General features: G+C 43.4%; 1 protein-coding gene across 19 annotated transcripts in view; it reads right to left on the reverse strand.

Annotated features, from left to right (window-relative positions):
* HSPG2 (heparan sulfate proteoglycan 2) overlaps nucleotides 1–12,968 on the reverse strand; it is a 936,289-nt gene that overhangs the window by 395,152 nt on the left and 528,169 nt on the right. For 12 of the 19 annotated variants that reach the window (XM_086921602.1, XM_086921600.1, XM_086921608.1 and 9 more), the window contains 4 exons: nucleotides 11,198–11,299; nucleotides 8,810–9,112; nucleotides 7,541–7,627; nucleotides 4,053–4,136 (listed from right to left, as the gene is read on the reverse strand). The exons of 6 other annotated variants lie outside the window; for them this stretch is intronic. In XM_086921602.1, coding sequence (XP_086777728.1) covers nucleotides 4,053–4,136; nucleotides 7,541–7,627; nucleotides 8,810–9,112; nucleotides 11,198–11,299 — 576 coding nt within the window. The remainder of the gene's footprint in view (nucleotides 1–4,052; nucleotides 4,137–7,540; nucleotides 7,628–8,809; nucleotides 9,113–11,197; nucleotides 11,300–12,968) is intronic. One more of the 19 variants, XM_086921595.1, reaches the window with a different exon arrangement.

Genomic DNA, 12,968 nt, shown 5'->3' on the forward strand with positions numbered 1-12,968 from the left:
TATTTAGCACAGCTTTTGAATGGACATATTCACATTGTTGGAGAAGAACATTTCTTCATATTGTTCAGGTTCTTTGTATTTGAAAAACTTGGACAGCAACTTTGTTCTGGTGTGCTACAGTGCTTATGAAGTGGCCTTAGTGCTGTGCCCACTGGGAGTTAAGGTCCTACTGCAGAGATAGCATATACCATCTGGCATGATTCACCAGCATTATGCAGGAGGCCAGTAGTCCTAGCAGCCTCATGGTCATCCTCACTGAGATCCAGGACAGAAGCTGCAACATCAGGATCCTAGCGTGAATGCCCTGGACTCTCCACTCCAGGTGGAAGGCACAAAACTATACCATGTCCAGAATGGCTCTGGTGAATGGGAGGAAGGTGTGACTTTGATATGTTGATTGTCAACCCCAACATTTTTAGGATGTTCGTCAGAGGTGGGTGACGACTGCCTTCAGTGAGCCTGCATTCAACAGCTGGCTGTCAAGGAAGGTGAAGACTGAGACCCATGACTTCCAAAGATGTAATGTGATCACTGTCATCACTTTCGTTAACACATGAGTCATTGGTGATGCTGAAGGGGAGCACAGCAAATTGAGAATGCTCTTGTCTTACCAAGAAACAGATAGCGTCTGTTGGCCTGCAGGACGGAGATGTGGAAATAAGTGTCCAGCAGGTCCAATGATACAAACCAGTCTCCAGAGCCGAGGGCAAAATTAAACATCTTGAATCTGTCCTTTCACAGAGACATTGAGTGGGTAAAGGTCTAAACAAAGTACAAAGGCCTCAGTCCTTTCTCGGCACCAGAAAGTACTGAGAGTAACAGCTAATGCCTGCTTCCAATGCCATGACCATCACTATGTGCACTTCCGGCGTAACATGAACAGGTGGTCCACAGTCAGCCATCCCAATGGCGGTGGAGGGTACAGCGGAATGGAAATGAATCAAAGGGCACAGTCCAAACAGACAATTTGTCGCTTGACAGAGGAAATTGCCCACCTCCCAGGGAGAAAATGCCTGATCCTGCCTCCAACAGTGTGCCTGTGTATCTGAAAGGACACCTTAAAGCAGTTTTGTGACTGCAACAGCTGGAGGGCATAGGGGGCAGGGCTGCATGCTGGAGAAGTGTGGCTCAGGGGTTAGAGGCGGCAGACCCGGAAGCTGAGATCGGTCTTGGACCAGGGTTCAATTCCCTGCCTCGGCGGGTCTTGGGCTAAAAAATTGCACGGACTCGATAATTCTCGCTCCGGTGCCTTCTCAACTCACGTGTTCACACTCTGCGACTCTGGGCAATAGCTTGCTTAATCTCCACAACGGCCCCTCGCGGCGGGACGCCTGACTTTCACCTTGTGGATACCCGCTGGGGCTATCACACAGGGGAATATCAGGACGGGTTCCCTAAGCAAGCGCCGGGACACCCACTGCGGGTAGCTGTGCGCTATATAAGCTCAACTACAATGTTCAATGTTCATGCTACCCATGATATGCACGCCATCTGTGAGATAAGCGGCCTCTGCCACAAAATGGCTGGAAAGCTTGCTGGCCGGATGTCTAGGCTGCTGCAGACGGTATTGGTACCAACTACCAAAGCCACAGAGGTAGACAAACTTTTACAAAAAATGTCTCACTGGAGCAGATGTGGACCCACTATCCTCAAATCGCTCAAGCGCAAAGTTTACTTGGTCAAAGAGGCGAGAACCGTCAAAGAGTATGTCCATAAGAGAAAATTGGATGCCACCAGGGAAAACAGTAGACCGCTTCCAGGTGTGCAATGTATGTGCTACACTGGTGCCTACTGCCCAGCTAGGGAATCAGTAGTATCTAGCCCACAGCGTGCTACAAAGGTCCTGAATGGCCTGGGTCAGAGAAGGCAGAAGTGCTTCTGGTATGGAAAGCAAAACCAGAGCCAATGAATCCCAAAGTGCACAGTCGTAGCAGCCTAGGACACAACTGGCATTGATCAAGCACAGAGCAAGGTTGGTGGAGGAAAACATGCGGTTGCCAAAGGTCTCAATGTGATCGGCTTCTCAGTCCGGCAGATTAGCAGGGAAGTATGTGAGTTAATTCCATTAGTAAACGCTCATGCTACCAAACTTTCAGAGGTTGTGCGTTACATCAGAAAAGCCAGGTAGCCTGGATCCAATCGATGGTGCAGAGCAATTTGGCAGCTCACTGAAGGCCTAGAGCAAATCTTTGTCCATGCCCATAGCAAAGTACCTCTTAAGGGCTCATTAAAGGGCAGTGGAGGCTCAGAGTGTATTTGACTCTGTTGAAGGACCTCAATCAGGATATTTGTGTTTACCTGCATGGTTGGAAGTTGGAGGTCAGCACCTCTGCCACCCTCTGCATTATCACTGCAATGGAAACACTAACGTCATCAGCAGGGTCAGGAGACAGAGCAATTTAGAGTCTCGATAACTGTCCAGACCACTAGCATCTTGTGATTCCTCATACCAACTATCATCTGTGTATTGAGGTATGAACTTAACCCCTTATCATATTGATCATTGTTTGAATTTGTCCCAAAAAATTGAGGAGAGATTTTGCCCTTCCTTGAGGTAAGAGCAATGTGTAAAAGTCAGTTGGGATCAGGGCAGCTCGGTCAAGTTCAGCTCTGAGTCAAAGCACAATTGTTTGTCCTGCTTCCTCTGTTGCCTACATCAATATTCGACTATCCGCAAATTCAGAACTGAAGGCAGCACAACAACCTGTGCAGATCGCACAGCAAGTTCAGCGTGTCCAGTGGGCGCTGAGGGCAAACCTGTTGGCAGGATTCCATTTGGAAGTGTTCGTGGTTCCTTAGGACCCACAGGAGCACCAAGGGGAACTGGTAGCATGCCAAATAGACAAAGCATGGCTTCATGAAATTCCTCTAAATGCAGTGACATCGCAGATGGGCCCAGAAACTTGGGCTGCATTGGATTGACAGTTGTATCAGCTCCGAAGGCGAATGAGTTAGGGAGAGAGACAGATGCACGATGACACCCTTGCCTTTCTCTTGAGTTCAAGAGTGGCGAGAAGGGGCAGAGTCCTGGTTGACTTTTTGAGCTTCTTTTTTAGACTTACCTGATGACTTCACAGCAATAAACTGCTGAGGGAACAACTTCAGGAGCAAGAACAGGACCTTCCTTTTGTTCTCAACTTGTCACAGTGTAGTGTTTTCCCACATTTGGCAACGTCACGCTTCATCTCACAGACTGGTATAGCCTTTGGACTCATTTGGGCACATTCTCCACAGGCTTTGGAGTTGTGATCCGACCTCAAGCACCAAAGCACCAAAGACATATATGAAGGGGTGGTGTCAAAGACATCTACTTGTGACAGTCACTACAGGGTTTAAATGTTTTAGAGTTTTGGGGGATGGAAATTTCTAGGCACAGTGATATTTTAAAACAAATTTGTAAGAAGGTAGTCTTGTGAAGGGACGGGGAGTAGTTCCAGATTCGCAGCTGGTGGTGCAGAAAGATAGAAATGGACCTCAGCATAGATAGGTAGCACATTCTGGAGTGGGACCACGTTGGGGTAGATGCAACTACCGACACACCGGGGTATAGCTAAAGAGTTTCTTAATCCAATCTGATACCTGGGAAATATTCAAAAGGTAAGGAATATGCAGGTAGAAGTATCTATCAGAAATGGAGAACCAGGCTACCAAGATGCTGTTACGTGCCAACAGATGCTCATGATGTCGGAGACTCCAGTAAACTAAAATCCTTTGCATGACATTGGATCACTGTGTGATTTACTACCTCAGTGTGATGATACCAGAACAAACAAGTCTCTATCCCACAAAAGACTATAATATTCCTGTTCTTGAGCATTCTGTGTACAATACGGCATACATCGGTCTGCACGACCAGTTACAGCGTGGTTACGAGTGAGAACATTTGACATACTAGGTGACTTCTCTACTTCAGATATAATAACAAATGCTTCTGCGTTAGCACTCAGAATGACAAACACGGGGCTTGTATAAGCCGATCCAACCAAGATGTATAGAAAAGATCAGGAAGGGAAAAATGATAACAGCTTCTTCAATGCCAGCCACCTCATTACCTTATCCCCTAGGAAGGCCTGCGGTAGCTGCCAGTAGAAAACGTTTTCAGGAAGCAGAGAGAAACCTTTGTACACAAGAGAATACTAGGGACAGAAAAGATAGAAGCACAGAATGAAACAGGAAGCAATGGCACAGTGAGAAGAATCATTCATTGTTCAAGAAGCAAAGACTGTGGCTTAAACCCAAATAGCCCAACACTAATGCATAATTAAGTAATTTTAGATTAAATACCACCATGTCATTTTGCAGGCTCCGTATGGATGTTTGTAGACAAAATTAACCAAAACATAGGTCTGCACATTATGGAAATACCATGTGGATGTTATAAAAAATTCCTCACAAGATAAATGGATAGGAATATTTTGCTTATCTACGTAGTTAAACAAAGTATCACTGCTGTAGAAAATAAAAACAAAAATCGACATAACACTCCACATGTAATAGGGTCGAATTTGGAAAGATGAGACTAAGCATTGTAATTTTTTCTAAAAGTGAAAAATTTCCTTGCTTCAGGGCTATTCACAAGCACAAAAACAATATGAACTTCACTGGCTACAACCAAACTTGTATTTGAAACAGGATGGCCCTAATATATGCAGTAGAAAGTGGTGTTTTGTTTCATATGCAATAATGCATGAATTTACACATGCACTATTCTCTGACAAATGCATATGATAAACCATATCCAAATATATGGAAGTTATATACTACAAAAATGTCAAATAAAAAAAATTAAACAGCCTTAATTCCTGTAGAGAATTTCAAAGCAACAAACTGTGGCACAGGTAAAAATAACAGGGGCACTCATATAAGATTTCAGTAAAATTATGAAGATGGGTGTCATTCTTGGGCTATATAAATGATCTGAACCATTATTCTACTACTCAAATATGAAAATGTATCAGACATAAAAATATAGAACTGTTTAGGGGAATTTAACACTATTAGTCTTCAGGATGAAAAAAGTAATCTAGGTCAAATTTTCGCTCAACAATGAACTATTAAGGATCGTAACCAATATAAATGGGTTAATGACTGCAATGCTCTCCCGTTTGATTTAGTTTTTGAAGTTCCGTAATTCAAATCTGAATGCAGCAGATTTCAGGAAGGCCACTGTTTTCAGATACCACAGTAAGGGTTTAAAAAGTTACACAGCAGTACAATTGCGTAAAATGCATAGGTTGAATAGGGTCTGAACAATTCAGATCCAGTTATGTGTCAAACAGCACTGAAACAAAAAAACTAAAAGTCAAGGGAAAAAAATGTGGAAGTTATAGATTCGAACTTCTGCATGGAGGAGGCCATACGAAATGACTGAAGTGGTATAGGTTTCTAGGCCATCAGTAAAAACATGGGAACTTGCCGAGGTAATCGTGCTACATTAAGCAAGCGGTTGATAAGAAGAACTGACTAGCAGAAGAGCTGAGTGAGTAAAAAGATGTACGTACATGCAGGAAACGACCACTGCAAACTCAAAATTAACACAAAGTGAGTGCTAGGAACTAAATGCCCAGAAAACGAAATTTGACAATGACAAACTTGAGAACCTGTCCATCAATGTCCTTCAGCCAGTTCGCAGAGTGCTCCCAACCGTCAGGGAACACTACCCAACACATCTGCTCAGAGGGCTATTAAACCTCCTCTACTGTCCAACTTCCATTTGCTTGCAAGCCTAATTTCAGCCAAGGTCCGTTTTCTTAATGAACACAGCAAGCCTAGTTTTTCCTCAGCATCTAACTCCTGTGTCATCTAGGCCTCATGTTACTATTTACGCCCTCACCTCCCGAGACCTTACTCTTTAGCATGCTCAATATTCCTTGTTCTCTTCGAGTACTCAATGGGCACTGCTTCTCTTTCCACCATAACAGTCTTCAGTAGACTACCATAAAAGGTCTCTCCAATGCAGCTATTCATAGTCCTTACATTTCCTAGGGAGCTCCATAACATTCGCTCATGCCCTTCTCACCACCCCTTGCAGACAGTCCCTTTCTACTGTGCTTTTTCTTCTCACATGTCTTTCTTCAATGCACTCCACTGTATTTGCTTCTCCTCTGGTAACTTTTCTCAGTTGTGCTCAAAAGAACTCACTTGCCCTGGGATCTGTGGCCTCTTCTGTCGCTGAGCTCACTTCACCTGTGGTATCTATTCCTTCAGCATGCACCAAAGTGCTCTCTTCTAACAAGGTTCCTCTCAGTCCTCCACAGCTTTAATTCTCCTGGCATCTTTAATCTTACTGTACTAGAATCCCTTCCATGAGAGGATCCAATGGCCTCATTACCGATGTGGTTTCTTTCCTCAGGGTGTTCTAACAGAGCCAGTACAATCACTGAACGCCAAAAGCCTCACTTCCTCTGTGGTATACACCTTCCTCTCCGCCACAAGTTATTTCTCTTCACAGTGAAGACTGACTGCTCCTGCCTCATCCTCCCTCAACTCATTAACATACCTAGTTCGGGGGCAGACCAGTCACTATTTTCCAACCACTTAACAGTTTGCCTGTCTGCGCCAGATCACAGGTGGTGCAAGGTATTTCTCAATGTGCTTCAGGATCACTGAAAAAGAGAATCCTCATCCCTCCATTTACAGTGCTCCAATAGTACACCTTCCTGTGTGTAGGAGGAAAGTTGAGGTGTGTCTTGTTTCACGTTTAGTTACCAATTTCACTTCCCCCATACTGTCCTCCACATGCCCCTTCATTGTGATCTCTATTCCTCAGAATTGCCATGGTCCCCTGACCGCCATCTCACTGCATTTCTTCAATGCTTCTTCCTTCTTTTGTCAAGTTGATGACCTTTGTCCACTTACGAAGCACTGCAAGTCCCTTTACTATTATACTCTGCGAATGAAGGTGATTCCTCAGAATTGCCGCTCATCATTTACTTTCTTAGTTTTATCTCTCCTCGTTCACTGCTCATCTGATCTAGTGTCTCCATGCACTAAATGCCCTAATCCATGGCACTACTGCAGTCACTTTCTCAGTGCATACCTGAGGCCCTTTACCTTCATGGTGTACACACTGGGTAATGAAATCCCACACTAAGCTTGCCCACTACACTAAAACCTCATTCAGTGTACCAATGTGCCCATGCTATTCTGCAAAGTATGCAGTGAGTTATCTAACTAGCAATTAAACAGTTGACCAGTACAATTCCTCTCAAACGGATTCTTAAACCACATAACTCTTCTTGTTACAAATTCTTCCATGCATCCCTATCTATAGCTATATCTATCTATAAACACACACATGTGTGTACATATACATATATATATTATATATATATATATATTTTTTTTTCATGACCCTTTTTTTCCCTCATTTGTCAACATCTAAAAGTGCAAAACACAACAAAGCACTTTCTATCTCTTCATGAATGACTATCTGTAAGTAATGCATCTAAGGAGGTGAAAAACTCCAATTCCGGAATCCCTTTACTCTGGAAAATACCTAACATGCTTCACACAAAACAGGATGCATTGCTGTCGATACCTTCCTGGAACTGATGACCCGGGGGTCCACTGGGGAGGAGAATAGGAGGTTGGAGTCCTGAAATGGAAGTGCATTTCCTCTCTGAGCCTTGAGCAATCAAAAACAAATCTGGGCTTAGTAGAACAACAAAAAAAAAACACACTCTCAAACTCCCACACAAACAAACACGTCGCTAGGGTAAGCATTTTATCTCTCCACAAAGTTACAATCATCTAATAGACCACTACCATAAATAGGCTTGGTGTGAACCAATACCGTCCAAAGCATGCTCTCAGCTACCCTTCCATAGACATCTATGATCTAATCTGCAAAAGCATTGACAAACCTCAAAATAGATTGCAGGAACTCAAGCCTCAGTGTGAATATTTTTGTTTTAAAAACTTTCTGTAGCCTGGAGGATGTCAGATCATTCAACACCATTTGCTGTGATTCTGAATGCCCAATGTTAACAGCAGATATTAGACATGACAATGCACTGTGCCCAATATGCCTCATCACAGATGGCACATATTTACAGAACTAGACTGATGCCTGACAATTCATCACACAATTGTGATGCTTCATACCTCATCGTTCTGTACTCCAAGCATCATGAAACACACAGGCTAATATTATGAAGCTAATATTGTGAAGCTATCTCAGGGATTTTACAGGATTTTGTAACCTTAACCTCCCATCCATCTGCACTGCAGGAAAACTATGTTTACCTAGCAGAAAAACCAAACTCAATGATCGAAAGACGGTGGACAAAAAGGTTTGAACACTTCCACAAGAAGAGGAAGCTTTCAAGCATGGCTACTTTCCTTCAAAACTTGTTCCAGTAGGTTGCACAGGGATTGCAACCCTTTCTATGTTATACCCAAAGTTGATTTCCAACATTCAGTGGTCTACAGAGATGCACTTCAATCTTCTCAAATAATTATTTCTGGGGTTAAAACATTAGAAGATGAGGGGGGCGTGCCTCGTGTTACTACCTAGTTTCCCATTATTTCAGCCCCACTGACTTCCTCAGTAATTTGAAGCCGACCTACAAGTGAGTGCGAATGTGTCACATTTCCCTACAACAATACCTTAAACATAAGTAGGCACAGTCCCTTCTTAGACTATAACTGTATGTTAGCCTACCATCCAACCTCACAAGGCTTAACGTATCCTATCAGAGTACCCATCTCACACTAGCACAAATGTTAAATGATAATACAAGTATATCAGCCACCTGCAGCACCATTATGTAGAAACAGCAGCAACATATCGGGATGCACATCCTACCTGAGGTTCAGAGTGAGGAAGCCTGATAGAGTGACCGGGAGAAGCAGCTAAAGAGGAGGAAATGGAAGAGACCCTGGAAAAAGAGGAGATGGATCGGGGAGGACCAGCAGGCAGGTGACGAGAAACTGGGGAACGAAAAGCAGCTGGTGCTGGGGGTTCGGCTACTGGGGATCGGCGATGAGCCTGGGAGGAATTTCTGCTGACTGCAGGAGACTCAGATGTTTTGGGGGCTTCTGTTTTAGCAGTGAAGCTTGACAGCAGGTCCCATATTTCTTGGTCGATCCGCTTCTGATCTTCATCAGACTAATTCATGTTTGAAAGGAGAAGGCAAGAGAGAGTGCAAAGTATGAACTCACGAAGAGAGAAAAATGGTGTCAGAGGGAAAAGAAAAAGAATACAGTTTTAGAGAGGAGCAGAAAAGGACAACCAACAGAAGGAATGCAGAGAGGAAAGTCCAGCAAATAAAAGGTTGAAGAAAAAAACAAAACAGACAAGGAGGATGGAATGGAGAACAGGATGCAGAGGGTGTGATGAGAAGAGGAAGGGAAGGATCACACAAAAATAGGGTAACAGAAATAATAACACTGATTAAATGCATACAAATCAAAACAGGAGATAATTAAAAGAATATGTAAACATAATAGGAAGCAATAGGTAGAAAGGAGAAACATAGGCGAATGCATGAAGTAAACAGCGAATGAGCAAGAAAAAAAGGTATAATTAAGCAACAGAAAAGCATAACGTGAACACTAAACTAATAGCAGAACAGGAAAATCTATTCAGGCTTTTAGAATATTAACTATGAGATGGTGGACACAGAGTTCGAAGCATTCAGCTCCATTTTGCTGTTCATAGAGAAGACCACCATTATCAGTCTGCCCAATGTAGTCTGGAGGTGTCAAACTTACTTCAGTGAACCAGCAGACAGGGGGTGTTAAATTGTCATTAATCCCTTTGGTAAATTTAGTACAGTGGTCAACGCGTTCCAAAATGTCCATGTGTTCTTTTTTGTATTTGTTCCATCCTAAGAACCTCAGCTCCATTTTAATGTGCACGGCCCAGGAGGAGGTGGTGGTTCCCCAAGGCTAAAAACTGCCTGTGAAGTGGGGTTCTCCCCTTGTTAGCATTTGGCCTGGTCTTGGGGAGGTGGTAGCGCCCGGGCCGAATTCGGGGCCCCTTTTTAGCATTCTACCTGGCTCCGGGGAGTTGGTGGTCCTCTGGTCAAAAATGGCTGAGGAGGAAGGGCTGCTGCCCCCTCACGTTTAATTGATCCGTCCGGACCTCAGGGTTGAAAATGGCCTGTGGAAGAGGGCCACGTGTGCCCCCATTATAATAAAAAAATAAACCTCCTGGGACCTGGTCCACATGGGGGCATATAGAAAACAAGCGCAGGAGATTGCACAGTTTTTTTTTTTTCATTCCAATTCTGCAGCAGCTTTGCAGATCCTCTGTGATATCGTGGGACAACTGAGGAAAATTTAGACGCCAGGCATGGTCCCTGTGGGAACTCACACCAGGCCTAGGGGGTCAGGGTATTCCTACTCTGTCACCGTCTGATTTTAGTAATTTTTGTTGCTTTTTTTCTTGAGACAATCAGATCTTAGTATAAGATCTGTCGGATCCGCTGAGGATTCATGTCTCTAGATATCTATATTTCCTTTTTCTTAAACTCAAAAACTACTGAATGATTCACACCAAGTAACAAAAATAACTTTCTGGACCAAGATCTAGCTTGCTGCAAAATCTGGTGCAATTCCGTTCAGTGGTTGGAGCTGAAGTCGTGTTCAAAATCCCAATGGGAAAATGCATGGGAAAACACATTTAGGGACCTTCCACTTGAAGAATCACCCCAAAACGTTCACTTGACTTCAGCTGCAAATTGATTGGCAAACTAGCTCTGAAGATTCATCAAATGGCACCAAAGTCATTAGCAAAACAAAAAATGCCTTGTTTATGGGAATTCGGTCCCAACTATAACTGCCTACTGGCTGTACAGTAACAATGTGCGTGTGGACCATTTCTAAACACATACGTTTTGAGTAGGTCAACATGCGATTGCATGGAAATCAGGCACTATAGGTTAAACAAACTTAATTTACTTTTAAACAAAGAACGATGACATTCCTGTATGGTTAGGAAATATGTTCCTATCCACGCCATGCCCCTGATGTCGAAGTAGGGCCAATCTACTTCTATATACCAAACTAACAATGAGTTCTATATAGGCCACAAGAAAATTTCTGCTTTGGCGAATGCCAATTTTCGCCGTTATAAATGGCAGACCTGAATTACACACCATGCATTAAAATGCTCTCTACAACCAACAGCAAACAATCACTGGAAAAAATAGGGTTTCATCTCCACCCCCCCGACCTCCCCACTTGTTACCTTTGCAGCTCGCTTTGATCGGATATTGGTGCCGGGGGAATCCAGGATCTTCCCAGCTGCCACATCCCTTCTCAGTTGCTCTTCCGTTACAGAGGAATCATTCTGACGAAGTTAGGGCACAACAAGTTCTTAAACAGGTCAAATAAACTAATTTTCTCAACTGGCATTTATATGTCCAGCTACGACAAGAGAATAGGGGCTCTGGCACATGCAAAAGTCGATGTCACTCTGCACACAACTTACCGAAAACTAAAATCCATGCTACCTTGTGCACCAATTTCCAAACATTACCAGCAAAACATTTGATCTCAACCTGGTAGGAATTTTCCATTGCGAGGTTTGAGAAAGTCCCTTTCAGCTTTGTCTGCCAAATATGGCATGCGTATGTGTGACATGCTGCAAGAGCATGCATGCATCAAAATTAATTTGTTCAAGGCAATGCATACGGATTGAGATATCCTTTTCCAAGAGCATGAGGGTGATGGAAATGTTTCTCCTTGTGAGATCGAAGGGCAAGAGTGAGTTTACAATTGGAGTGGAGGAAGGTGGGGGGGAAGAGGTCATCAAAAGAAAGGAAAATGCTACTCACCAGTATGCATCTGTTCTTGGCATGTAGAGCTGCAGAGATGTACACTTGGCATTAGATCGCCACCTGGTGTTGGGCTCGGATGATTGCATGTTGTTGTCGTCTTGGAAGAAGTCTTTGTAGTCAAGAGATAGGTGACTCCTCCTTTGGATGATAGTGCGCATGGGCATCAGCTCCATCCTTCGATTGTTTTTCGCCATGATGGGAAATGATGGAGTTAGTAGAAAGAAGAAAGTATGTCCATGCGTGTATATCTAATTAAGATAAAACTGGAACAGACACTGGTCCCGGGGATGCGGGAGGGCGTGTACAACTCTGCAGCTCTACATGCCAATAACAGATGCATACTGGTAAGTAGTATTTTCCGGTCCAGGCATATGAGCTGCAGATTGTACACTTAGCATCGATTGTGCAGCAGTGTCTCCCCTAGCAGTGGTCACCTGTGTCTGTTGCAGTAGTTTGTAAGAGAGTTTTAAGGACAGCTTGGCCTACTGCAGCTTGCTGCTTGGCTTGCACATCAACACAATAGTGTTTAGTGAAGGTGTGTGTTGTAGACCATGTTGCTGCCTTGCATAGGTCTTCTAGGGGAATGTTTCCTAAGAAAGCCATAGAGGGTCCTAGTTTGCGTGTGGAGTGCGCTCTAGGAGGAACTGTTAATGTGCGTTTTGCTTTGTGATAGCATATTTGTATACATTTAACAATCCACCGTGCAATGCCCGATTTTGAAATGGGATTGCCTTTATGTGGTGGAGAGAAGGCTACAAATAGTTGCTTTGTTTTGTGAAAGGACTTGGTCCTATCTATGTAATAGAGAAGATCTCTTTTGACATCTAGTGTGTGTAGAGCTCTTTCTGCTACCGAGTCTGGGTTTTGAAAAAACACTGGTAATTCAACTGATTGGTTTAGATGAAAAGGAGTAATTATTTAAGGAAGAAATTTAGGATTAGTTCTTAGAACCACTTTGTTACGGTGTAATTGTAAGAAAGGTTCTTGTATAGTGAAAGCTTGAATTTCACTAACTCTTCTAAGAGAGGTAATCGCAACAAGGAAAGCTGTTTTCCATGTGAGAAATTGTAGTTCAAATTTGTGTAAAGGTTCAAAAGGGGGGTCCCATGAGCCTTGTAAGAACAAGGTTTAGGTTCCACACTGGAGAGGGTGGTAACCTAGGAGGAATAATTATATTTT

Source organism: Lissotriton vulgaris, chromosome 5 (genome assembly GCF_964263255.1).
Source record: "Lissotriton vulgaris chromosome 5, aLisVul1.2, whole genome shotgun sequence".
Taxonomy (NCBI): Eukaryota; Metazoa; Chordata; class Amphibia; order Caudata; family Salamandridae; genus Lissotriton; species Lissotriton vulgaris.